The following is a 27,221-nucleotide window of genomic DNA, read 5'->3' as shown; positions in this document are numbered from 1 at the left end:
GCTTTTGTGCCTGTGTCATTTTTGCCTTTTGGATCTTTATTTTTTAAGCCCATTCTTTGACTGACATTTAATGGCTTTGTCATTCATGCTTTTTAAATAGTTCAAGCCTATTGTAGGGTATCTATTCCTATTTGCCAGTCAATTCTTTACTAACTGGCTATCAACAATGTTCCATTGGTCAACAATCATTTCTGTCTACTGGACACCAATGATCACCTCCAAAGGGATTATGGGTATTCCCATATATTGGCCAACTATCATTAAACCCAGAGATCCCCAAACTTTTTTCTGTGAGGGCCACATTATTTCTCCTTTCTTTAACTGAGTCTGAGTCACTCTGTGGAGATTTTAGAATGGTTTCAAATGTATTTATTATGCCTCTTAATGCAAGATTAGTGTATTATTTAGCATTACTTTTCAGGATAAGTAGAGCCTATTAAAAGAGCATTATTACTATCATAATGACATTTTTTCATGTTCACTGCTATTGAAATCAAAACACTTACTTACTGTAGGTATACGGATTTAACCGATACAAATTGCTATCTTATGCTATATTATTAATAATAAATATAATATAGAGCTCTTCATGTAGTGCACCAGTGAATTCAATTGTACAACTATCATTAAAGTGTATTGTCTAGTCATGATTTAAGAGTATTGACTGATTATCGAGACAACTGTCATTTAACATAAGTGTCACACCTTTTTATCTCCTTACCAGCGGGCTTTTCGGACCAGACTTCACTTGGTTGAGCACGGAAATAATAGACCTAGGTCCAATATTCCACAGTAGCTTAATAATCTGGGATGGTGTGATAATAAGTGTTGTAATATGCTGTAATAAAACACCGCCTGCCAAAAGCGTTCTCCCTTCTGGACCACACCGAAGTCACTATCATTCTTCTCTGTCTAGCAGGCAACTGTTAGTTCGAATGGCATCGCGCTGGCAAACGTCTCATTACCAACTTTTCTGGACCACACCACATCTTTGTTTGTTTCAGAGACTCGAAAAGATGGAGATATAGAAATGCAACGCAGGGTTTGAGTCAGACGGCGTGTTTTGTTTGTACATGTTTCATTATATTACTTGTGTCGCCTCCTTTGTTCACTATTTACACTATAGCATATTTTGCTTCTGACCCTGGTGTCTTTTAAACGTTTCAATATGGACTAATTGCACACACACACACACACACACACACACACACACACACACACACACACACACACACACACACACACACACACACATGGATATCGCACGTACGTCGAGCAAACACCGGTCAGGAGATGACATCATTCGGAATTTTTGATTCGGTCTCGCAGTCAAGATGCATGAAGTGTGGATTCTTTACCTTTAAAAGATGCCATCAAACCTCATCTTTTCTTGACCTTTGTACTGGACGCATCTCAAACCCAGAGCTCATATACACGTCATATATCAAGTGCAACGTATCACTGCATGTTAGCGTTTCTGCTGTAAGGATGGTGAAAACCCCCAAACCTGTTTTTTTTTTTTTACTGATTTGGGTTTTATTTGGTCTCCACGTATGTATTTATGCCACATGAACAAAAACTCATAGAGTCAGGATCATGTGGAATGAGTCCTCTAAATGATTATCGCAATGTCTGGCCATTAAGCACCCAAGATTGACTCAGAGCTTCTTCAAATGATTGAATGTACCAGTGTAAATGTACAGCACAAGCCACACAAAGCACTTGGCGACTGAAATGCCACCGGCAGCGATCAGTCCGCCTGGGGTAATTTATGGTTTTCCTAAAAATAAAGGGCCATTAGCCTCGCACCTCTTGCTGCGTGGCAGCTGGACTGGGGGTTACAGTCTGTGCGGTGCGTGGCACGGGGCAAGCCGGGCACAGGGGCAAGCTGGCAGAGGTGGAGGAGGAACGCTGAAGAATGACCACCGCCTGCTGGACCTCACGCGGCGAACTTCCCGATTTAGTCACTCTTCTCCGAACGAGAAGGTCACCCAAAGTGAGCTCAAATAGATGCTCCCTATGAAGAAAAAGAAAAAAAAAGAAGGAAGAGAAGTAGGGAAGGAGAGAGAGCGCTAGGGCAAATGCGAAGATGACAAAGATATCACACCATGGGAGATTTGAGTCATAGCTAACAGCGAGGGGGGAAAAAAAGCATTTCTGAGAAAAAATAAATTATTTGGAGGATAAAATGGTGCTCTAAAGACTCCTACTCGTTGAAGTGTTGGCTCAGGAGCTTGAGTTTATATACGGCGTATTTACTAAAGCGTTATATATATTATACATGTTAAACCAAAGTGTTCTATATGTAATGCACTTAAAACCGAAGTGTGGCCTTATAACACTAGATTCTTTTACATTCGACAAAGTTTCAAAAGAATTCAGTCTCTTCTTGATCTGAATAATCAGGAACGATTGCGCAACATATGCATCCGCTCTGCTAATCACAGCCCCGGGTTAATTTTTTAATTATTAAAAATACCCCCTTTCATTTATTGACAGTCCAGTTGAGGCCGCTATGATTTCAGATCATAAATATTCAGCGTGTATGATAAGAGTACCACTCTGAGCCTGCCTTTTCTTCCCACTCAAATAAATCAAAATGATTATCTTAGAAGAGAGAATGATGCTTTCTTAATCCTTCTCTCAGGCAATTCTCTGCTTCTGAATTCGTCGGCCCAGCCCGAGCAGACCTACAGCTTCCGTGACTCTGTGGGGAAAGAATTGTTCGACCCACTGACTGACACCACGGCTAAAGTCCAGAGCTCCTTCACAGCCGAGTACCATGCCAAGACGTACCCCCAGGGCCTGGCGTCGCCTATTCCCAACAACAACGGCCCCTACAACTCCTACAGGACCCAGCTGAAGAGCACTGGCGTGTTCGGACACCAGGGAGGACGACTCGTCATGCCCAATGCAGGTAGGCCCGTGCACTCGGACAGCTTGCTAAAATTATCTCAAATATCACAGAACAGAGGGTTAAGGGCCTTGCTCAAGGGCCCAAGAGTGGCAGCTTGATACCGATACCTGGGCTTGAACCCCCAACCTTCCGATCAGTACCCGGGTTCATTTATTTGTTGGCGTTATTTACAAATTGACATCACGGAATCAATCTTTCTAATTCTTATGCTATTTGCTCCAATTTTAGTCGTAAGATCAGGTAGAATGCTTGAACATTGATGAATTCAGGATCTGCTTTCTAGAACAGGAAATATCGCTCCAATCTTAAGATCTTCAAACTGAAAATCTCACGTAATGACGAGGAATAAACAATGAAATTGGAGCTTCGTTTTCCAGAGAACAGAAGTATATTTTCAGAAATATTGCAATATTTAACTCAGCATTGAACACACATCCAAAAGGATGCAATAAATAAACAATAGATGGTTAAATAACCGTTTTTGTTTGGCTCTTACCAATTGTTTATTTGTCTGCTTATTTATTTATTTTTCTCGTTTGTTTGCTCGTGCATTTGTTTGGCTTATTTGTGCGTTTGCTTTGAGATTTGTGTATCTTTAAATCTTTAAATTTTTTTTGCCATTTATTTGGTTTTTTTTGTTTGATTGTTGGCAATTTTGCGAATTTGTTTACTTTTTGTTTGCTTATTCATTTATTCTCAGAGAGTTTTGCAAACAGATTTTTTTCAGTATTATTTGTTGAAATAAAAAGTTGTGAAGAAATAAAAACCAATAAAACAGCTATATTTATTTATTTATTTATTTATTTATTTATTTATTTATTTATTTATTCATGAAGGTTTCTTTTTTTTCCCTTTCTTTAGTTTTATCATTCGCACAAATTCGGTTTTTAGCGCGATGATTTTGCCGTGAGACAAACGCGGTTTTCATTGGCTAACGAGCAAAAAAGGTCAAGAGTCCAGCAGGCCTTCTTTCTCTTCTGAAGGGTACTTCAGTACACTTTAGAGTCAAAACTAGATCACCAGTGTGTGTGTGTGTGTGTGTGTGTGTGTGTGTGTGTCATGAAGCTGTTTAAAAACGCTTTACAAGGATACTTTTGCAAAAACACGATACCAGATACAGAATTTTTTTTTTTTATCAGGAAAAAAAAAGAAAAAAGCAAAAGCTTCAAGAAGTTCAACAAAAGAGCTTTAACTGAGAAAAATTTAATGGGAAACTGAGAAAATTAACTAGCACTTTTTCCCTCTCGTCCATTTTTTTTATCTTTGAAGACAACCGAAAGCCCGTAACAACACAGAGGACAAGAGAACACAACAAGAGAAATGACCTTGAAAGCACTTAAGTGTGGTCCTTCCTTTATGTTATCAACTAAAAAATAGTCAAGTTTGGTATCAGATCCAAGTGCAACTCAATCCCAAAGTAATTCCTTTTCCTATAGCGAGTAACTAAATAAAAAAGCAGTCCATGTGTAACCACGGGCAGAACCCAGCTATTAGGGTTGCACAAGCCAGTGCACTCTTAGTGCTGGGGTGATGGGTAGGTATGGCTTTAAGTAGAGGAATGCGGAAGGGCAGATGGTGGTGGATTTTGCTAAAAGGATGGAAATGGCAGTAGTGAACGCTTATTTTAAGAAGAAGGAGGATCAAAGGGTGACGTATAAGAGTGGAGGAAGGGGCACACAGGTGGACTATGTTCTATGTAGGAGATGCAACCTGAAGGAGATTAGAGACTGTAAGGTGTTGGCAGGGGACAGTGTAGCTAGACAGCATCAGATGGTGGTCTGTAGGAAGGTTTTGGAGGTGAAGAAGAGGAGGAGGAGGAGGAGAGTGAAGACTGAAAGAAGAATACGATGGTGGAAACTGAAGGAGGAAGAGTGTAGTGTGAGGTTTAGGGAAGAGGTGAGACAGGGGCTCGGTGGTGGTGAAGAGGTGCTGGATGATTGGACAACTACTGCAGAGGTGATGGGGGGACAGCTAGAAAGGTACTTGGTGTGACATTTGGAAATACAAAGAGACGTGGTGGAGTGAGAACGTGCAGGAGAGCATAAGGAGAAAGAGGTTGGAGAAACAGAATTGAAATCGACAGAGTGATGAGAAAAGTTGGCAGGAGTACAAGAGGATGTGGCAGCAGGTAAAGAAGGACGTGGCGAAATCCAAGGAAAAGGCATATGAGGAGCTGTAGGAGAAGTTGGACACTAAGAAAGGCAAAAAGGGTTTATACCATTTGGCAGAGAGATGGAGCTGGAAAGGAAGTGAGGAGAGTGTGTTGAGAAGATGGAGGGAGTATTTTGAGCAGCTGATGAATTAGGTAAATGAGAGAGAGAGAAGGTTGGACGAGGTGGAGATGGTAAAGCAGGAATTGGATAGGATCAGTAAGGAGGAAGTGAGAGCAGCGATTAAGAGGATAAAGAGTGGAAAGTCGGTTGGACCAGATGACATACCAGTAGAAGCATAGAGATGTTTAAATGAGATGCAGTGGAGTTTTTAACCAGATTGTTTTATTAATTGCCTTGAGAATGTTGATGGAGAAGTATAAAGAAGGTCAGAAGGAGTTGCATTGTGGATTTAGAAAAAAGCGTATGACAGGGTGGAGAGAGAGAGGTTGTGGTATTGTATGAGGAAGTCAGGTGTGGCATAGAAGAATGTGAGGGTGGTGCAGGACATGTATGAGGACAGTGTGACAGCAGTGCAGTGTGCAGTAGGTACGACAGACTGGTTCAAAATGGAGGTGGGACTGCATCAAGGATCGGTTCTGAGCCCTCCTGTTTGCAGTGGTGATGGACAAGTTGTTGGACGAGGTCAGACAGGAGTTTCTGTAGACTATGATGTTTGTGGATGATATTGTGATTTGTGGTGAGAGTAGGGAGCAGGTTGAGAAGAGCCTGGAGAGGTGGAGGTATGTGCTGGAGAGAAGGGGAATGAAAGTCAGTAGAAGTAAGACAGAGTACATGTGTGTGAATGAGAGGGAGGGCACTGGAGTGGTGTAGTTACAGGGAGAAGAGGTGGAGAAGGTGGAGGAGTTCTGGTACCTGGGGTCAACAGTGCAAAGTAATGGAGAGTGTGTTAGAGAAGTGAAGAAAAGAGTGCAGGCAGGGTGGAGTGGGTGGAGAAGAGTGATAGCAGGAGTGATTTGTGATAGAAGAGTATCTGTGAGAGTGAAAGGGAAAGTTTATAGGACTGTAGTGAGACCTGAGATGTTGTATGGATTAGAGACAGTGGCATTGAGTAAAAGACAGGAGGTGGAGCTGGAGGTAGCAGAGCTGAAGATGTTGAGATGTTCATTGGGAGTGACGAGGAAGGACAGGATTAGAAATGAGTTAATTAGAGGGACAGCACATGTAGGACGTTTTTTGAGACAAGGTGAGAGAGGCAAGATTAAGATGATTTTGATGTGCAGAGGAGGGACATGGGGTATATCAGTAGGAGAATGCTGAGGATGGAGGAAAAGAGGAAGACCAGGGAGCTGGTTTATGGATGTGGTGAGGGAAGACATGCAGGTAGTTGGTTTGAAAGAGGCAGATGTAGAGGACAGGGGGGTATGGAGATGGATGATCTGCTGTGGTGACCCCTAATGGGAGCAGCTGAAAGAAGAAGTGTAACAAAGGACAGACGAAATCGATAAAAAAATCTTACATTCATGCTATAGATTGTATCAGAGTCTTATTTCGCCACTTAAGACATTCTATATTCGAGTTAAGTTCTGGCATAAATACTTTCAGCATGTCCACGTCTAACGATGTCTGAGCTTCTCAAACCAAAGAGCGTGTCGTGTCTATAGCGAAGCCGTATAATTATAATGATAAATAAAGACCATGATAATTTGAGAGAGAGTTTTTGTCTAACGTGAGCTTTATTTCGGAAGACAGACGTAAGAAACGAAAGCGCATTTCCATTCCCCTGTGATTCATTACGTATTCATGATCATGTTTTTTTTTTTCCCAGCCGGTTTCAAAGGCGAAAGCTCGTCTGACGTGCGATCTGACGGCAGATTGTCTGGCATGTTGTTTGTGCAGGAGTCAGTCTGCTGGTGTCCCACGGGGCCATCGCCGAGGACACGTCCTGGGAAATGTACATGCTCATCGATCAAGGAGAGTCCAGGTGAAAGCAAATATCCCTCCATTATTCTATACATTTCTTTCCTTTTTTTATATTTAACCGAAAGTCAATACGTCTGTTTTCCTGTGGCTCATGCTCGCTTTTCTTTCTGTGCGCCATCGCGGTATGTTCGGGTTCGTCTTACGGCGTATGCCAGACGTGTCATGTTTTATCACAAAGACATTAGTTACAACTAAAGGGCATAACATCATTCTGCTAGAATGCAGGAAAGAGTCTTAGACTCAACAGCTTGAAATTGCAACATAAACAAACAAAAAAGGGACGAGGTGGTCCACAGAGAGGATCCCAATCCGTGTCCAGAAGTCTGAGGGCATAATGAACTCCTGTGTCTTCATGTGTCTCTAAGGAAACCGATACTTGTCTTCGTCTACCCTCCCTAGTTGTTTGGACGAAGTTACACAGCTGATTTAGCTTGAGGTTGGAAAATGGCTGCCCTTTCACAACTTTCTTTTTTTTTTTTACTTACCCAAGTCCCCCCTGAGTGCGGTGGCATTGACGGTAGAATTCAGCATGAAATTCAAAGCAGAATGTAGAAATGATGAGTTTCTCTTCAGGTAGAGATGTGCCTAGCGCAAAATCCCACTTATAGAAAGTCTAATTAAAAAAGTGAAGAAGAACAAGTCATCAGTGGGAATGAATGTCTGACATTTCGTTTCTATGTAAAAGTAGAAGTGTAACCAATCAAAAAGCATGAAATAACGCCAACATGAACCAAACCGGAAATGAAAAGGGTCAGAAGCGGCCCAGAGTATGGATACCTAAAGTGGTCAGAACTAGGTTGATGGGATTGTTCAAATTCCTGTCATGTAAATTCACACTCTTTCATGAGTGATTTCTTTGTAAAACAGCACTGTGAGATATATCAATTGTTTAAACTGAAGAACTGTAGCATTTTAAGGAAAATAAAATGTATTTTGAATTTGACGGCTGCAACACAACTCAAAAACTATTGGGACAGGGCAACAAGTCTGGAAGAAGTAAGTGTATTTAAAATGCAACCGTTGGAGAAACATTTTGTAGCTGATTGAGATAATTCACAAATGCAGGATAGGATAAAAGATAAACACATTGAAAATTTAGCAATAATTGGATGTTAAAATATATATATTTTCTTAGAAATTCCCGTCTGTGTTCTCTTGAATTGAATTTAAATGATTGTTTACTGTTTTGCATAACTGGTGTGAAGTGTGAATGTCTTCAGGCTGCATTCTGTGATGTATTTAGCATTTTTGGCAGATAATGTATTGCTGAACCTCTATAGCAACTGTGGTTTCTATTCTACCGGCTCACACATTCAAGGTTCGCCAGCTGAGCTGAATTCCTTTTCAGTGTTTCTTTTTTTCTTTTTTTCTTTATGCTTTCCTTCGTCCTTGCCGTTTCCTGTTTTGATGCCGCTAACAAGAAAACATACAGTGGTGTCACGACAAAAGAAACCCCCACCACCAGAGTCTTTACATTTCAGGCCATATCACAGGGAACGTCCTACATCCAGATTTTGCAATCCCGGCTCCGATCTCTAGTCTTTCTTCCTGACCTTTTTCGGTCTCCCTTTCTTCGGTTCTCTTCATTCCCAAGTCTCGAAAACACACGACAGATGGTGCGAGTGCGCTCCTCTCCGAATCGCAGTCTCTCGACAGGAGCCCTGCGAGGAGATCGTTTTTTCCCCCTTCGCCCTCGCGAGTCACAAGTGCCTTCTGGAGGCGAGTGTGCTTTCGCATGATCCCTCCTTTAATTGGCTTAAACGAGTTAAGAGCGAGGATCGGCTCATACGGGAGAGCGTATTTCAAACCGGTCTTGAATTAGAAGTCTGTCCTCCTGATGCACTGATGAAATTTTATTGCAAGGATCCACATACAGTTCGGAGAAACGTGAAGCAGGATTACACAGCAGAACATGAACCACCGCAGCACTGATAATAATGTATATTAGCACGCTCATATATATATATATATATATATATATATATATATATATATATATATATATATATATATATATATATATATATCTGTCTGTTGGGTCATAATCAGTAAGTAGCTATCAAGGTTTCATTAATGAAATATGGGAAGGATGGCTTTAATGTCGGAGGAAAAAATGTGGTACCGCTAGAGAAATCGTGAAAAAAAAAAAAAAAGGAATTCATAGTACATGAAACTCCTTTATCCGCGCATTAAGCAGAACAACGACCCTGTGACGGCCTTGTCTCATCTCTGCCGAAGGAGAACCAGGCTGGCTGTCATTGCTCACTCGGTACGCAGCCTTAAAAGGGAACAAGGGGCCGACTGGAGGCAATTACGGTGAGCGCGAGCGATCCGAGTCATTGTGCACGAGGATGTAGATGGAGCTTTCCATTAACCGCAAAAAAAGTTGGGAACGGTGAAGGTATGACCTTTAGACATACGGAATCACAAAAAAAAATGTCTATTGTCCTGAATAATTAATAATTTAATACTTCAAGCGTAAGCAGAAAAGCATATATGGCCAAAAAGACCGGATCAGGTTCCGCTCAGCCAAAACAAGGAATCCGATCGTCCAGACATGGTTTTAGACAGGAATAAAGGAACACATGATGTTTTCCAACTGTCAAATGACAAAGAAATAAATAGAAATAATGTATATTAAAGCTAAAATAGCATTAGATAGATACGATTTTATTTGTCACATATAGGGCCTTGCTCAAGGGCTCAAAAGTGGCAGCTTGGCGATACCAGGGCTTAAACCCCCAACCTTCTGATCAGTAACCCAAAGCCTTAACCACTGAGCTCCCACTCCCCTCTAGTTCATTCGGTACATGTATTCAGTTGTATTTTGTCCTAATTATATGTTGACATGCCTGCGTTGTAGTAAATACTGATTGCACATCTGGGGAAATTCACGGAACTGTTCTGAACGTACAGCAACTGTGCCAGCGGCGAGTGAGTGGAGGGCGGAGCCGGACGGAATGAAAGAAACACCTGCAGCTGATGAGAATAATCAGTGCTCTCCGTTTTAGTCTGGCGACACCAAGAAAGAGAAGAGAGACACCAAGCAGAGAGAAATGTGAAAGTCAAGATGGAAAGGCGCCCCGAACCGCGGAATAACGGGAGTTAAGAAGGAAGAATTTGCTTGTTCAAGGACAAAATCGTCACATTGTGAATGTTTTGTGTATTTCTTCCAAGTTATTTGTACAAGAGCATGAGAGCAAACAGTAGAGAGAAAGGAGGGAAAAAAGAGTTTTGAAAGCTTTCCAGAAAGTTCCACAGGGTGTCTGGTGGAAACGAATTATGTACGAGTGCAGGAGCTCAGAACTGCCAAATTGGTCTTTGTTATTCTCGTAAAATTAGTGCAGACTAATGATGTTTCGGTGATAACATTTTACTAAACGGGTGCAGTAAGTAAGTAAGCATGCTTCTGGAGATTTGGGATTTGCCGTGTCATTTCCCATTCCCCAATCTGTCACTTTTTTTTGGCTTATAAACAGATTCAGTCTCACCTGTAGCCAGAGTAAGTGTTTCTCTCTCTCTGTGGCGTCCACTTCTCTGAAGCCATCATGCATGAAGCTGTCACTCAAGCCTTTCTTGGACCAGGAGGGAGCGTTGGAGAATTGAATTTTCCTCTCGCACAGTCAGATAGTGCACATCGAATGCGCCTTCTCTCGGCAGCATAATAGGAATCCATTAAAAATCCACCAAACACAATCGATCACGGCTGCCACCTGAAAGGTGACTTCCCTCAGTGAGATTTTAAGCTCATCAGAAATAAGATTATAGTCTTTCGCCAAGCTTTTTATCCCGCATCAGCATTTTATATCAGTTTGTTTATCGTCTGCCTGTTTTCTTGGGCCTTTTTTTTTTTTCTTTCTTCCCCCTCCCCCCTGCCTTACGTGTCGTCTTACAAAACCCGCGAGCCGAGTCATTAACCGTGCCGATATTAAACATATGTATCAGTATGTGCGAGGTTGTTTGTGGTATTAAAACTCCACTCTATCAGATATCCATTAAATCCGAGGCCCCGTCAGGAGCAGCGCGGCCACTAATGGCTCCCTTTCATTCCTCGTTAAGTCTCACAGGGATGAATCATCCGTCACTTTGAATAATGTACCTCATTACGGACCTGGCTAGCTCAAGCAACAGACCCTTGACAGTAATGTGGAACAGAATCACGAACGAGGATAGATGATGAGGCGCTTTAAGATGCTCCGGCGTCCTGTCTCGCTGGTGCCATATGACAATCTCGATTTTGTTACCGACGCAGGGGCTTTGCTTCAGATATTAAGCGCTAATTATGATTGCATGGGTAAAAAGCTTGTCGAGTCCGTCGGGGATTCAAGACTGATTCAATTTGGCGTACCATTTAGGACGAAGTTATGACTCGAGATAATTGATCACAAGGTGTTACCAGATTTAAGATTATAATTCAAAACACAGGTTTATATTAATGTACTCGTACTAATATGGTAGAGTTTTTTATCGTAACAGTTCGGGTACAGGGACGGTTGATTAGGAAGTGTGGGTTGAATTGTATTTAGATTTTTTTGGAAGGGGTTTTCAGTGTCAACGCTTTTGATTTGTTTGTTCGAAGCCACAGGATCTACAGGAGTAAAATTGGCCTTAATTTTGGCCTTCACGTATGTGGAAGAAGGTCGATCACACTTTCCTCCTGCCCTGGGACACAAATTTCACATTGTCTGCCTTCATGTGACTCGGAGTAAACATACATTAGCATCTCACCCTCCACAGATGGTAGTAGTGATGGGTCTTCTTCTATGTGACTCGGAAGAACTAGTCTCAAAGAGGGATTCTTTCATTTTCTACTGGACATGCATGAGCTAAACATCGCAAAATCTCTGTAGGGTATGTACAGGAATCACGTGCCTCCAATAGATGCTATGCAGTGCATCTCATTGGTCCTGTTCCGAGTCATTCGTTCTTTTTGTCACGTGACTCCTATAGACTCTATGCAGGTATATATACATAGACTATAGTCAATGTTTGTGCATGTAGATGTGATCTATTTATGAGCCGCTCTTTCATCACTAGTATGAATCTGCTGAATAAGAGAGAACAACTGGATAGTAAAAGGGAGAAACTGGTGTTCGAGGGCACACAGAACCATTCAAGTGCGCAGTCTTAAAATATTTAATATCTGGCATTTTAACTTTACTTTCAAGAGGTTATTATACACGCTTCCCTCAAAGTGTGTCGACGAGTTTTTCCCGGCAGCTCCGGTCCTTAAACCGATGACGATCGTACCGAGCAAGGACACGTGTAGCGCCATCGCGGCTCGGGAGCGCTAAATGATTGATTAAAGTCAAGCTCGAAACGGAAAAAGAAAAAAACCCCACCTGAAATAATGAACGGTTTCCTTAGGAAGCCATCATGCATGAAGTATGAAATTGTTAATATAAGCGAGTGGGCACAGATGAATAGGCTGATTGACAGTCCTGGTCCTTGTTCCCTCTCAGGAGACATTAAATTACATTTCAGCGAATTCTGAAAAGGCTTTTATGCTTCGGATACAACGCAGAGAACTTCGAAAGTTGCCGCTAATAAGATATTATATAAATTCAGATATTTCATGGGCGTTCGCCTTGCCAACCAGTTTCTAAACTTTCTAATGACTTGGCATGCATGATTCTTTCCAAAGTGCCCATTTGGAAACCTGCTCTGAGCATCCCTTAATTAATAGTAATTATAATATAAACAAGCCAAAATCCAGACTCCATGTGCAATTTACTGAGTATACTCTCCCCCCATTTCTTTGTCCTGAACTTCCAAGACGGACGTGAGCCTTGCTTAAGTCGTCCTTAATGGGCTTTGTGTCTTGTTCCACGCACCGTCGCGAGGAAAAAGACGAAAAGTGATGATAATAGGCTGGAAATTATACACAGAGTCTTATGAATATGCAGCAGCCAGTAAATGACTTGCTCCCAGGTGCCCTTCTAGAATCAGCAGCTTTTTTTTTTTTTTTTTCTTTCCTCAGAATTATGGGCCTCTCGGCAAAAACATGCTTCCTTTAATGATTTCTGAGACTGCTAACTTGGCAGTTGGGGTAATTGTTTGTGCAGAATAATGCGGTTTGTTCACACAAAAAAACATGTCCTGGTGGTGCACCTCTGATTTGTTTTTATGTTACCTGATTGTTAAATCCAGCCAGATGGGAGCACGTTTTCTTATATATTTTACCAACATTTCTTGTTTGTAATGTAAAGAGATGAATAGAATTTGATGATCCTTTCTTGTGCACAATGAAGCCTCCTGATCCACGTAGCACTTAGCACACGGGACAGCCACTAACACTTTTTTGTTTCGTTTCAAACCAGGCATTTTAGCATTTTCTTTATTACGATCTGAACATAACGACATCACCGTGTTTTTTTTTTTTGTCATTTTTCATATCTGTAGCGAAACATCGTTAGAAAAATGCGAGATCCTGCTGGGGCCAGAGGTCACGTACGGCCCCCCAGGCCTGAGCATGACCGCCCCTGTTGCCATGACGATAGCCCACTGCGCTGAGGTCGCCGGCGAGAACTGGAGCGTCCGCCTGAAGAAGAAAACGAAGGACGACGAGTGGGAGGTACGAGGCGTCTTCCCCTCTCTCGACCTCGGCTTCATTTGAAATTCAGATTGGCGAGCGGAGTGGCTGCCTTTGATTTATCATCCCGCCTCTCGCGCTGTGCAAGGTTCAGGTTATCTTAAAAAAAAAAAAAAAAAACAGCAAAAAAAAAAAAAAGTGTGTACATCTCCAGTTCACAAAGCAGAGAGCTTGTTTCCTGTCAAATAGATGAAGCGAAATGGAGATCGAGGTTTTCTGTTATGTAACGTGAAGCTAGAGGGGCAAGTGGAGGGAGAACTTTGGGTTCAAGGGCACAATAACAGTAGAGGGAATGTACTGAAGGGAATCTCACGCAACTGCTTTAGTAAACATTATTATCCGGATATAACAAACTCTAAAGCAGTCTGCAAACTCAGACCTTTACCTCATATAAAGCCTATATTACTTAGTAATAGTATTAGTTCTATTATGAATACTGTTATCATTGAGCTTTATCTGTTCCACCCTGCAGTGTGAAGCTAGCATAGGAAGAGAAAAAAATGAATGCTAAGGCTTTCTGAATGTAGCAAGGTGGTGAGGTGTGTGTGTGTGTGTGTGTGTGTGTGTGTGTGGGGGGGGGGTCGGGGACGATAGAGGAAACAACAAAAACGAGACAATTTTGCCACGTAATAACAGGGAGGCCAAAAGACCTGTCAAACAGAGAAGACCTCCGAGCCAAAGGGCCATCAAACACGGCTGCTATCGATCCGACTCCACCGGGGAAAACGAGCTGAAAATATCGGCAACACGAAGCAATCTGAGAAATAACCCTGTAAGGGGTGTCGCTCCTGACCCGGTCACACAGTCGGTGCTAAATCGAACGTTTAACAAGGTCTCACACCTCTGCTACACGCATACCTACACACTGTATTTGGACAGCAACCCAATTTTTCCCTCATTTGGCCTCTGTGTATAAGCAAAATGGGTTTGGAATGATGCAATGAAGTGTAGACTTTCAGCTAAAAATAATACAAATGAACTATTTACCAATTACACCGATGCTTTACATAGTACCTCCATTTTCACAAGCTCAAAAGTAATCAGAAAATGAAGTGATGTAATGTTTAGGTCTCGAATTGACTTACCAGTGTTGAGTTTTTACTTAGTGGCTTTTCAGGGGAACGCTCAACACGTGGTCCAAAAAGCTGCAATGCCGAGCATCATTAGGCTGAAAAAAAAAATCTAAAACCTTCCAGAGAGCGATAGTCTATCAATTATTAGTATATCAGATATACTTATGCATGCACTGGCAGGCTCCGCAGCTCTAAAAAAAAGCCTGGAGTACCATGAAAGAAAAAGTGAAGTGAAGTGAATGATAACAGAATTCCTTTCTGTGGAGAAGAAAAAACACTTCAGCCAAGTCGAGAACACTCTCAAGGAGGTAGGCAAACCATCAAGAGATGCCTTTATGAATGTATGAATGGTCTACCTTAAAATCCAAACCACAGGTAACACTTCAGCTGAGAAAGTCTAGATTATTCTGCTTAAAGACATGTACACAATTTATGTCTTCTGGAGAAAACAGTATAGAGATGAAAAGGAGGGGCTGATGATCCAAAGCACACTAAGCGGTATGGGCTTGATTATATGGAGATGTACTGTTCTTTCTACTCAAATGAAGCAAAAAAACAAAATGCACAACACGGAACTTTGCATTGCAAATGGACCCTAAACATTTCATGAAATCAACCCATGAGTCTCACTTAAAAATGCTGTTCCTTTACTTGAGGCAAAGTTGAAGGCAGAAAGTCCCACAAACATGCAGCAAAAGACCTGGCAAAGCATTTCAGGGAAGTAAACTCAGCATGTTGTATTGTCACCGGGATACAGACTCCGTACAGTGCAATAGCCGCAAAAGAGTTGCCTACACGTGGTAAAAAAATAAACCTTATAGTTATAATTAGGTGTCCGATTACTTTTGAGCCAATAAAAAATACATTTTTCGATTAAATCTTTACTGCTTCACTGTGCGTGGAATCTCCAGAATTGTCAGGTTTAGTCGTTCTTGCTTTTCTGAAATTGTTTTCCACACATTGCATCAATCCTCAGCAGCGTTCTAACAAACGTTCCAGTTTTAGAAGCAAACCGACTGTTTTTCACCTCGCCGAAAGCGTGAGCCGTAGCACCAGCCCGGGATCCGTCAACGTCAGCGTAGTGAGAACGAATCGATGACCTCCACTGCCAGAGAGCCGGCAGTGGTGTCAGTTCACCTCTGTAAACAGCTTGCTCTTCACCTCCATTCACACTTATACATCGTCTTTTCAGCCCGGCTCAGGTCGTGTCCTTTGTGCCTCACTTCACTGTACGCAGATTTGGACTAAGAAAATGATACTGGAAGAAAAAAAAAAAGGCGTATTGCTGCATGTAAACGATATAAATGTAGCCCCGTGGTTCTTCAGAGACATGACCTTGGCTTTGTTGATGCGATTCGTTCTAACAAAGCGAGTGTAGCTCCTGCTGCGTAGAGCAGCTGGACCAGGCGTCCGTATTTAAAGTGAGAAATAGAAGGAGGCGTCTCGGCAGATGGAGACGATAAATCGCATCTCGTCGCTTCTCCTATAGATTTTATCGCCAGTAGTCGTTTTACACGCGTATAATCACCACCGCTCCATAAACAGTCGTACATGCTAGAAAAGAGTGTAAATAAGTGTACATTTGAGACATGCTTTAATTCCTGCCACGAGTAGTGTATTTTCTATCACAAGAATATCTTCTCTGTAAGTGCATTATTCATCCACGAGGGAGTCTTTTAGAATGATTTAGAGGGAGGATGCCAGGGTCTGGGTTAGTTTTTAGGGTTAGGGTCAACCCATGGAAAGCATATCTTCATGGATTTGGCTTTGTGCATTGGCATGCTGGAAGAGTTTTGGGTCTCCTAGTTGAAATGTAATGCTAAAGCCTTCCTATACAATTGTGGAGGAACAACATGTGACTGGAAAAGTCATGTGTCCATATAGCCTTTATAGGCGCGAAATAATTGGGTATGCAATATATATGCAGTGCAAGGAAAGGACTGGGGGGGGGGCACCGACCATGATCTCGCATACCCCTCAGCAAATGTGCAAACTGGTTGAACAAAATATTTAGAAAAAAAAAATAATGATACTATATCAAACGTAAGTTAGTCCCGTTAGTAAGAGTGTAAGGATGTCTAACATGTACTAATTAGCTTTTTTTTTGTATACTAAGAATGTAAGTATAAGAAGGTTTGAAGTGTATTTCTCAAGTATACATAGAAATGTATAAAGGACTAATTAACGTTTACTAACTAACCTTTTTGCTCCTCCACCCGCAGGAAGTGATGTCGGCAGAGGACGATTCGACGTCCTGCTACTGCCTCCTGGACTCAGGAAGATGCCACCTGCTGCTGAGCGAGCCGGGCTCGTACGCCCTGGTAGGTGAACCGCTGAGCGACGGCGCCACCAAGAGGCTGAAGGTGGCTGTGTTCGGCAGCTCGCACTCCTCCATGAGCTACAGTCTGCGGGTGTACTGCGTCGACGACACGCCTCACGCCTTTCAGGTCGGCACCGCGACGGCTGAGTCGCACCACGCCCCCGTGTTACACCCCCCGGTTATACCTCCCCATGGAGAAATCTCAAACGGTCGTAAATTTGAAAAGGTTTTCATGATGTTGCAGCTATACGGTGTTATACACCATCCCTTTTTGGAAAGTAGATACAAAGTTGTTTCGTGAGTATTATTTTGAATTGCCTGGTCCACACAGTGTGTGTGTGTGTGTGTGTGTGTGTGTGTGTGTGTGTGTGTGTGTGGACTTTCTTCATTAAAAATGAATGAATTGAATTCTTTCAAAGGAAAATCTACGAAGCATTGCAGCGCCTCCGAATGCATTTAGGACTAAATGAATTAGTCTGAATAAGAATGTCAGCTGTTTCACTGAGAATATGCTACGCCCCGAGTATTTGCTGATTTTTATTTGGATTTTTAAGACAATCTGATGTTAAAGCTTTCCTTTGTTACGATCATGTATTCGGATGTGGAGGCAGTTTAGACGGTGCAGTGCACAGAAAAATATAGGAAATAAAAAAAAACCGCCGTGGTGAGTTTGGGCGTTCAAGTCTGGTTCCCTTCTAGTTCAAATGCATACGGCTCCTCTCCTGGGACACAGTTTTCATCTTCCTGCAATTGGCGTATTTCATCAGCCTCCTCTAATTAGTGTACCGGTGATCTACTGCAGGCTAGTGTCCAGCTCCGACTCCTTGTTTATTACGAAACAAATACTTTCCAAAATCCCGATTCTGACAGATGAATTCGAGGTCCCTCCCGCCGAATCACGTGCGCTGGGCTGCTTCATTAAGAGTATTTTTCTTCACGCTTCATTTATCTTTCACAAACCTGTAGAGTAATTACCTGTGCCTTATTTCAGAGTCGGCCAAAAGCGTTTTCCATGAAGAAAATGAAGTGTAGCTGCATCACGTCACGTACACTCTCTAGCCTTCTCTCGAAAACTACACACGTACATAATCAGAGGCGTTATTTTGTGAATAACCCATTACGTGTATCACTGAGCCTGAGGTGGCTGGAGCTGCGTTTCGAAACCATGTGACAAAACCGGCTGGTTATTTCTTTTTTTTCTTTTCAGACCAATCATCATCAGTTCCATCAGCTTTGTGTAATGTTGAGAACATTATCATTTACACCCGAAAAAATGACTACAATTCTTGATCCCTGGTTTAGCCATTCGTTCTAATGTCCTACTTACAAAGAGCGCTACCCAGCATACCGGCCATTTTTTATCCTTAGAAGTCGTATAGAGATTTGCCCTCTCTTCTGGAACACTCGGCTTTGAGAGCATACATCATGTTTCAGTACATTACACAACGCTAGCCTGTAGGTACGCGTTAGCCCATATGCGCCACTGAGATAGGGAACGTCGCCAAATAACGAGAAAAAAGACGACTGTAATGCTGGTCGACAGTCCTAGAGATGTGGGAAACTTCCTTCAGATACCACACCAGGTTATCCTCCTCAAGACACAATGGATTGGCACCTGCAGATTGTTCTGGTGACCGACATGATTTGTGGATCATCTCTTGTGATGCGATGCTGCAGGAAGAATCCATTAACATTCGGTTTACAAGCTATAAAGGGACGCACATGCTCCCTGACATGGTGGCAGTCGAATGATGGTCAATTGGTGTTAAGTGGCATTAAGGGATGTACGTAGTCCCAGACACACTAGCATTCAAATTATGCTCAGCAGTGGTGTGACATCATGGATCTGAGGGTCTGTCGGGAGGAAGTTCTGCAGACTTTCTCCTCAGGATTGTAACTACCTTGCTAAATATCTACAATTTTCTCACCGATAATGAGAAAAAAATACATTCCGGCAAGGTTTTATATTAAAGTAAAGTCCATGTCCTGCTAAAGCGTTATTGTTGTATTTTTCTTTTTGTTTTTTTCCGGAATATTTGTCTCCTGTCTGTTAGCAGGTACGAGTCAATCCATCGCTGACCTATCTCATTAACACACTGTTTTTCGCCCACACAGTCTAATGCTCGACGTTTAGTGTTGTTTATTACACCATTCTCAGTAACCCACCCCCACCCCAGACACAGCAGCGTATGAAAACCCCCGGAGGGCATCTCTGTCTGCAACGCTGGACCCATCACGTCTGGCACCGACTGCCATAACCACAGGCAAATGAGATCACACAAACATCTTGTCCATGATTATGTTTTGGACACACGACATCTAAACCGTTCGACCTCGTGACTCATCGCTTAGAGTAGCGGACTTGCTGTGTTAACAAGCCGGGAAATGAAAACGGGTCACCGAGTTTCTGCCTGTTCGCCTGCGAATCTGTATGAATACGTTCTGAACGTTCTGAGCAGATACGAGTACGGACGTAATTGCCATGTGCACTGTTAATATTTTTTTAGACGGGGCATGTGGGTTGAGATTGGAGGTGCGCATGAGGACTGGGGTCCTGTGCGAAGCAACACAACAGTCATGAGAGCAGGAGCATGCAGGCTAATGAGCACAGAGTGCAACACATCAAAAATAACGCAACAGTGCTGTCATGTTTAGTTTTTCTTGATTCTCATTTGGTTGTGTATTTTTTTCTGTTGTGTATTTGGTTCTGGTGTAAAGGTTCATTTGGATAATTGTTGTGTTTCTTTGTGGTCGCTTTGCGGATTGTGTGTTTGGTTTTACTGTCATGTTTCTAGTTTTGTAATGCTTGAATTTTTTGTCATCTTTTTTTGTTTGGTGTTTTGCTGTTATGTAGCTGGTTTGCTGTTGCGTGTTTGTTGTGTGTGCTTGGTGGTTTGCTATTGTGTGTTTTGTGTTTGGGTAATTTGAGAGTTTATTTGTGTTGTTGTGTGTTTGGTTTTGCTGTTGTTTGTGCTTGGTGGTTTGCTATTGTGTGTTTTTGGTAATTAGAGAGTAGTTATTTTTATTGTTGTGTGGTCTGTGTTTTTCTTGTTGTTGTGTGTTTGATGTTATTATTGTTGTTGTATGTGTTTGTGGTTTTGCTATCATGCTCTCTACACCCTCCCGGAGCACAGAATAAAGCCAGCTGACTTCACTAAACACTAGTGTAGACTCAGATTGGGGGGTTGTTTGGGAGGGTAATGGATGGAATGGGGTTCAGGTGATCTCAATGGTCAGTGGAGTTCGATATTAAAATGTAGAGGACGCGGAGCGCGACTAAAACGTAATATAAAAAAAACCCTTTCTTGTTAGCATTGTTTGCGGTGTTGGAGGAACGGATGGGGAATATTAACAAGATCTCACAGGTGCTCAGCTGCAGGTGGCTAATGGAGAAGGAATGGGTTTAGTCTGCGGAGATTGAAGATGTGTTCGTGAGCTGCTGGTGGTTGAGTGCTTCCCGTGTGAAAGAAGTTATTTGTGGCCCGAGTAATCCGTTTATTTCTAATAGGCGGCGGATGATGGTGCGGCAAATCCAGATAGAACCCAAAATGCCATCTCGACTTTGGAGGACGAGAGCGGAGGAGGCTTACGCTAAGAGGATAATGCGAGCTTTTAAAGCGTTCAGAAGTTTCCGAGAGCGAGGATGGCACTGCCAGGCCCTCCAACGAGACCCTCAACTCTGGAAGTCACTCTATAGACAAAAACATCTGTCGCAAACAGATAAATGTAATCCTGAGCTCGGGTTATCGTGTGTGGAGATTTAGCATTCTCTCCACATGACCGTGTTGGTTTCCTCTGGTTTCTCAGGTTTCCTCCAAAAACAGGATGTTTCCTGGACTGAGTGCCCTAAAATATTTCTAGGGAAAGATTGGTATTAACTAGTATCCTAATCAGGGTGTATTTCACCTCATGACCTTGATCCTGAACCCCTGGCTAATACCATATGAAAAATGCCCCAAATGTTGCATTAGATTAACATACCCATAATTCTAAATGCAGGTTTGGGGCATCATTAACCAGATATTACATATTTCGTTTTTTTTCCCCATATTTGCATCATGTTTCATTCCGAAAGTTCGGCAAAAGGCGACAAAAAGCGAACTGCAAAGCTTTGTTTTGAGTAATGATTACAGTTTGTATTTTCATATAGCTGTCAACATTGCCGTTTCTCTTTCCTCACACACACACACACACACACACACGTGCACACAAACGTCAGAATCAATCAGTGTAGTGCTGCATGAGTGCTCACACTGCTATCAGTAAGCAGGGTGAGATTGAGAATTCTCAGAATAGATGCCGTAAACACACACACACACACACACACACACACACACACACACACACACACACACGCACACGTATCTGAGATAAAGCCAGTAAGACACAAAGCAGTTATGACAGATGAACAGTGCTACACCTGAAAGCGAGGCAGCCGTTAATCAATTTAAATTCAATTTACTTTTCTAAGGTTCACGCTGAATCTGTTTATTTTTATTTTTTTTTGTACGTGTGTGTTTTTGTGCACGTTGGTTTGTGTTTTGCTCTGTTTTTGCATCGCCGTCGCCATTTTTCATCTGAGCCTGGAAAGGCAAGGATTCTCTGAGGATTCCAAGCCGTTCTAAAAGTGGATATGCTGATGCCAGGGTTTTTTCCCCTTCAACCATCGACTACAAAATCTTTGACTCACACAACAGTGGGTTTTTTTTTAAAGCACTTTTCCATGTGGGGTTCATTTGCTTAGTAAGAGTGCAACCTTAACATCAACTAAACAACGTCTGGACAATAATACACTACATGGACAAAATTTTCCAGCCAAATGTGGTTCTAGGGGGTCCTGACTGCAACCCGCTAAACACTTTTGGGATGAAATGGAACATCGGCTGCACCCCAGATGTCCTTGATATTCACGATTATTTGCAACAATGCAAACTATATGTAGAAGTTTATAATCCCAAAGAGTAACCTCTGTGTTGTTAAAGGTGGAGATATAAAAAGATAGCCCTCTAGTAGAAAAGGTTACAGCAACTTATTGACCTTTTATCCGGTAAACTTTAAAGATTCTATGAGAAACACCAACCAATTTTGTTCTCCCATGTGCTATTCCAACACAGGAACTCCTCAAGGTCTGGGCCAGTCTTTCTTGAGACTCCTTAAGAGTATAAAGAAGCTTTTTATAATAACAGTAGCAAACCATCTCTGGCATCTCATTAGCACTTATGCACACCGCTATAAGAACATCTTCACCTCTGCGGTTTCACACTAAATCGCACCTCCGAGGTGTAATCCTTGCAAGGTTCATGACATCTCCAATGAGAATCACAAGTTCGAGGGTTCAGGAACTTGCCTAAGAACGAGGAAAGAAGAGGCATCTTCGATTTACCACTGGTCTGATGGTTTTATTAGATCTTTGGTTTGAGTCTTTGGGGAAACCTTTAAAGGTTGTGGCAATCAGCCAAAGAACCCTTTTGAGAGCTGCATAAAAAGACCTGACAGTCGGAGCTCTTCATATACTGTAATTGAATGCCTTTTTAATGCTGTGCCGCAGGGAGTGGTGACTGCAGAGAGCAACAGACATGGCTTACTCCTGGAGGAACCTAAGACTCTTCTGTTTAAAGGGAACACCTACTGTCTACAGGTCTCCATCCAGGATCTCCCCCAGTTCCCGTGGAGCATCAAACCCTTTAGCACCTGTCAGGTGAGAAGCTTAAGTCACTCAATCGCATACATTTAATGAGAGCATTGTCCAGCTGTAAAAGTACTGCAGATACCCACAGAAAAAATATTTCTCTTGAGGTTCCAGAGAAAGAAGAATGAACTTCTACCATCAATCAGAGAGATGCTAGTTAATGAGGCATCTGTTATAAGAGGTGTCTAGAATAGTTGTACCAGTTCACAGCTGGCAATACTCGTGTCATGGGAAAGGAGGGTTAACTGTCAGAGGGATAACCATTCCAACCTTTTGGAAGCTAGTCCTTCCTTGGATACATCTTAAATGGCTTTGGCCGTTTTCCCTCCAACATCTTTATATTAACGGTTAAAGAGCGCTCAGGTTTTCTCGCGCCGCCAGAGTGACGAAGACGATAATGAGGATCTAACGCCGGAGTAACATCACGAAGGCTTGTTAATCATTGGACGAATCGAGTCGGGTGCGTCAGTGTCCCGCTAGGCTGGATTTTAATCTCCCTTCCCCCGTCTCCTCCAAGCTTAACACCTGTCCTTTTCTGTGAGGATGTGTGATGGATTAGGGTTTGGAGGATATAAGAGAAAAAAAAAGTTGATCCTTGAAAAAGGGGAATGTCGAGATCTATCGAGATAAAGGGATCTGAAAGTTAGACTCCGTACAGAAAGTTAGGTCAATCATGCTTCTGTCAGCAGAGGGATGGAGGAATCAGGGGACGTTCGCCGCTCTTGTGCCTCATTGTTAAAATTCATTCGGAATCAAAGCTGACGTTGCTCTCCCGCGCTCGTGACGCAGGCGTGAGGCTTAACCTAAGAGGGACCTGACTGCTGGAATTAATAAGGATTTGGGCCTGAGCCTGGTTTTGTCCCGCATGTCTCGAATACGGCTCTTTTAGCAGAGTAGCAGTGCTGACTCGGTGGTTTTACTCACATCACTATACACGGTCTTCACTTCCCTACTCTCATCTCTATATAGATCTTTATCACTTTATCACCTTGAAAGTGTCTTTTTCTAGGATCTTCATCCCTCTCCTTTCTATTGTCTCTTCTTTTTCTCCATATTTCTTTTCTCTCTCTCTCTTGTGTTTTCATATTCCTTTCCCCTTTCGCTCTTTTGTCTTCTATTCAGTCTCAATCTCATCCTCTCTTGTACTCTTCTACTTCACACATCTATGATATCTCTTATCGGTTTGTGTCGCAGGAGTTCTCCTTCTCGCAGGTATGGAGCAGTAACCAGCAGCCTCTGCACTGTGCCTTCTCTCTGGAGCGCTTCAACGTCGGCACCTCGCAACTCTCCTGCAAGATCAGCGTGCGCCAAGTCAAAGGTCACGAGCAGATCCTGCAGGTCTACACTTGCGTGGAAGAGGTCGGTTCATGTTTCGTTGGAAAATGTATCGCTGCATGATCTTTGCCTTTAGATTTTTTGTTGGGTTTTTTTCAGAAAGAGAAGGAGACGCTCCCATTTCTTATGCAGACCGACTGCACGGTCACCTCCCAGACGGGCGCTAAAGCCTTCAAAATCCCTCCATCCATTCGGCAGCGCATCTGTGCCACCTTCGACACTGCCAATGCCAAGGGCAAGGACTGGCAGCTCCTCGCTCAGAAACTCAACATTCAGAGGTAAAAGCATCAAATACACACCGTTTCCGTTCGGCTTAACTCATTTAGCATTACAAGTTATGCGTAATTCATTGTTTTTAAAAAAACAACGCAACACATCTCCGGTGTGCCTTTACTTCTTCTACTTAGCGCCAAATCGCGCTACGCCGTACTACGATACGCCACAAAACTCTTTAAATAATCATGTTGTTATGGCATATACACTATACATTATGCATGTTCTGCAATATTTAATAACTTATGCATGCTAAGCATGTCATTTTCCAAGAAGGGAAGCATCTGATCCGGTCCGGGTGCCGACATTGTTCAGCTTTATTAAGGAACGTTATTATTTAATGAGCACTGAGAGCTTTTCAGATAATTTAGTACTCTGAGCAAATAACTGCCTATTGTTTTAGTGGATAAATACACAAGCGTGTCAAAACGCTGCCATCAAGTGGCCGTAAATATGAGTGCAGGATTCATGCATTTTTAATACAGTCCATTGGCAAAAAAGTGTTGGGACACCCGATTTTTCCCAACTATATCTACACATTTAGAATGTCTCTGGATGTGCTAGAATGAAATTTCACTTGAAATAGAAAAAAACAAAAACTGTTGATATTTTTTTTTACATGGGCTGGAGTGGAAGATCTGGAGAGGCCTGCTTAGTTTAGAAACACATCTGAAGCAAAATGTTTGTTGCTTGTTGTAAATGACTCGGTGCTAGTTTTCCCCTCTTACTCTTATCAGAGCCAGACAGTCTGAGCAGCACAGAGAGATAAATGGCTCAGCAGAGAAAAGATGATTCAGTAAAGAAACAGGACAGGAGGAGTAGTTACAGATAACAAAACAAGTTTGGGGAAATTTCGTGCTTTGATCCTGATTGGTCAGATGATAGTGATTAATTTTCCATTTTGTAAATGGAAAATAAAAGCGACTTATACATCGGAGGTTTCTGTAACATTTATGGAGGGGGTCTCAAGTGTCACGTCAGGACTTTTAAAAAAAAATCTTCTTGCTCTGATTATTATTATTATTATTATTATTATTACTATTGCATCATAATGCAATGCCAAAACCTTCACACTGGCCAGTGTCTACATTCAGTCACATCCCATAATGTAATTTTTTCTTCTTCCTCAGGAACCTGTCGTATTTCGCTACGCAGCGCAGCCCATCCGGGGTCATTCTCAGCCTGTGGGAGGCTCGGCACCAGGCCTCCGAAGACCTGGACTCGTTGGCCAGCGCCCTCGAAGAGATCAGCAAGATCCATTCGAAAAGCTCGGCCCAGAGCCCGAGCGAGACACAGCCGGACTACAACCAGTGACAGAGCGGCGTGAACACGATCCGTTTGTAAACTCGTTACGTGAGTGCTCGTGTTCTGCTCCGGAGAAAGCAAGAGACATGAACGGTGTGTAACGACGGAGTAAAAGGACGCACTGCTTTTAAAAAAAAAAAAGAAGAGGAGAGCACTTGAAGAACGTTATACCTCGGCTTGTCTGTCATTATGAGGGTCGGCTCGGGGCATCAACATCCTTTTTTGTTTCTTTTAAGCTTCGCCACTGGTTCACAGGCAGCATGGACCTTTAACGCTTCAGTGTGCTAGTACTTACTTATTTTGTGGTTTGGTTGCACTATAAAGCATTGTAGAGGTCAAATATGTGGCGCGTTTCAAAAGAAGCGACACGGTTTGTCCCCCTAATGTGATTGAGGATCTGTTTTTCCGCACACTGTGTACTGCGAAGTTTTGTGATGCTGGTGGGAAGCCATTGTGAAAGCTGCGACTGGGACACAGATGAATAAAATATGTGCTTTTCTGTTGAATGTTGTTTTTAAGACGTGTAAGCTGGGAGAATGGTGGGGCGTTGATGGGGGGGGGTGGTTAGGGGGGCATTAGGGGCCGGCGGCATGGATCGCCGGTTGAGCATCAACACAGCGGCCCAATGTGTTTCTATTAGATAACGACAGCGGTTACTGTGGATGTCTCTGCACGGAGGACGTTGCTCTGTAGGGACAGTTGAAGTCAGATGATTGACACGAACCAAAAATCTGCTTTTTTGGTAAAAAAAAAAAAAAGGAAAGCCACAATCTGACAGACGCCTCATTTCCTGCAGCCAATTCAACGGTTAAGATGTTAAGCCTCTTACAGTATGGCGTCAGTTTAGAGAGGAAACTGAACTGCTTTTAGAACAGGATTAACATTTCGTTCAACATCCGCCTTGTTGCTGCTGTGGCATTTAATTTTTTCTTCCTTTATCTGACACGTCGTTATAAGTTTCATGTATAAAGTGAATTATTATTATTACATTTTCTCTTGTTTCGGGTGACAGAAACTGAACGGAAAGAATCTACAAGCGAACTGATTAATAGCCGTCATTTTCTGATCATCTCCAAAGAGATCAAGATCCCAAAGAAGACAACAGAGAACGAAGAATTTTACGAACGTCCAGGAAGCTGCCCCTTTAAAAGCCCTATCAAAAGTACGTAGATTTTTTTTCCCCGACAATTAAACTGAATTATTCTGGCCTCCTCCTCAGCCCATCTCTCATCTTCCTACTGATGGTGAAAAACCTGTCACATGACAATAAATATATGCATAACTGCAGGATTTTTGTTTCCTGCCAAAAATGTTTCCGCTCGATTTTTTTCCAAGAGATTTTAATGTACTGACAAAAAAGTTTATCCAATAAAGTTAAACGGAAAGAGTTTCTGGTTTTATTTACTAATTCGATCATAAACGTAGCATGCATGACACGGCATGAAATCTACAGCGACAAACATGCTCAACTTCAGTTCCCAGAATCCTGACTACAAACCCAGTCCTGTTCCTCAAACTTCCCAATCGGTGCTTTCAGAAAGATTATCTTAACGCAGCAATGCTTGATCCTTCAATCTGATTGGTGAATCCACCAAAAATTTTCGAGACTAGTTTTGCAAAACG

General features: G+C 42.4%; 1 protein-coding gene across 5 annotated transcripts in view; it reads left to right on the top strand.

Annotated features, from left to right (window-relative positions):
- Positions 1-26,986, top strand: part of unc5db (unc-5 netrin receptor Db) — a 249,279-nt gene extending 222,293 nt beyond the window's left edge. For all 5 annotated transcript variants that reach the window (XM_083526367.1, XM_083526366.1, XM_083526365.1 and 2 more), the window contains 8 exons: positions 2,648-2,917; positions 6,928-7,012; positions 13,414-13,585; positions 16,899-17,123; positions 22,545-22,694; positions 23,880-24,044; positions 24,120-24,298; positions 25,424-26,986. In XM_083526367.1, the coding sequence (XP_083382493.1) occupies positions 2,648-2,917; positions 6,928-7,012; positions 13,414-13,585; positions 16,899-17,123; positions 22,545-22,694; positions 23,880-24,044; positions 24,120-24,298; positions 25,424-25,607 (1,430 nt within the window). In that variant the 3' untranslated portion in view covers positions 25,608-26,986. The remainder of the gene's footprint in view (positions 1-2,647; positions 2,918-6,927; positions 7,013-13,413; positions 13,586-16,898; positions 17,124-22,544; positions 22,695-23,879; positions 24,045-24,119; positions 24,299-25,423) is intronic.
- Positions 26,987-27,221: the final 235 nt, after the last annotated feature.

This window comes from Silurus aristotelis (assembly GCF_946808225.1).
Source record: "Silurus aristotelis genome assembly, chromosome: 23".
NCBI classification, from domain to species: Eukaryota; Metazoa; Chordata; class Actinopteri; order Siluriformes; family Siluridae; genus Silurus; species Silurus aristotelis.
Note: the sequence above shows the minus strand (reverse complement) of the source record. Positions and strands in the feature narration are given on the sequence as shown.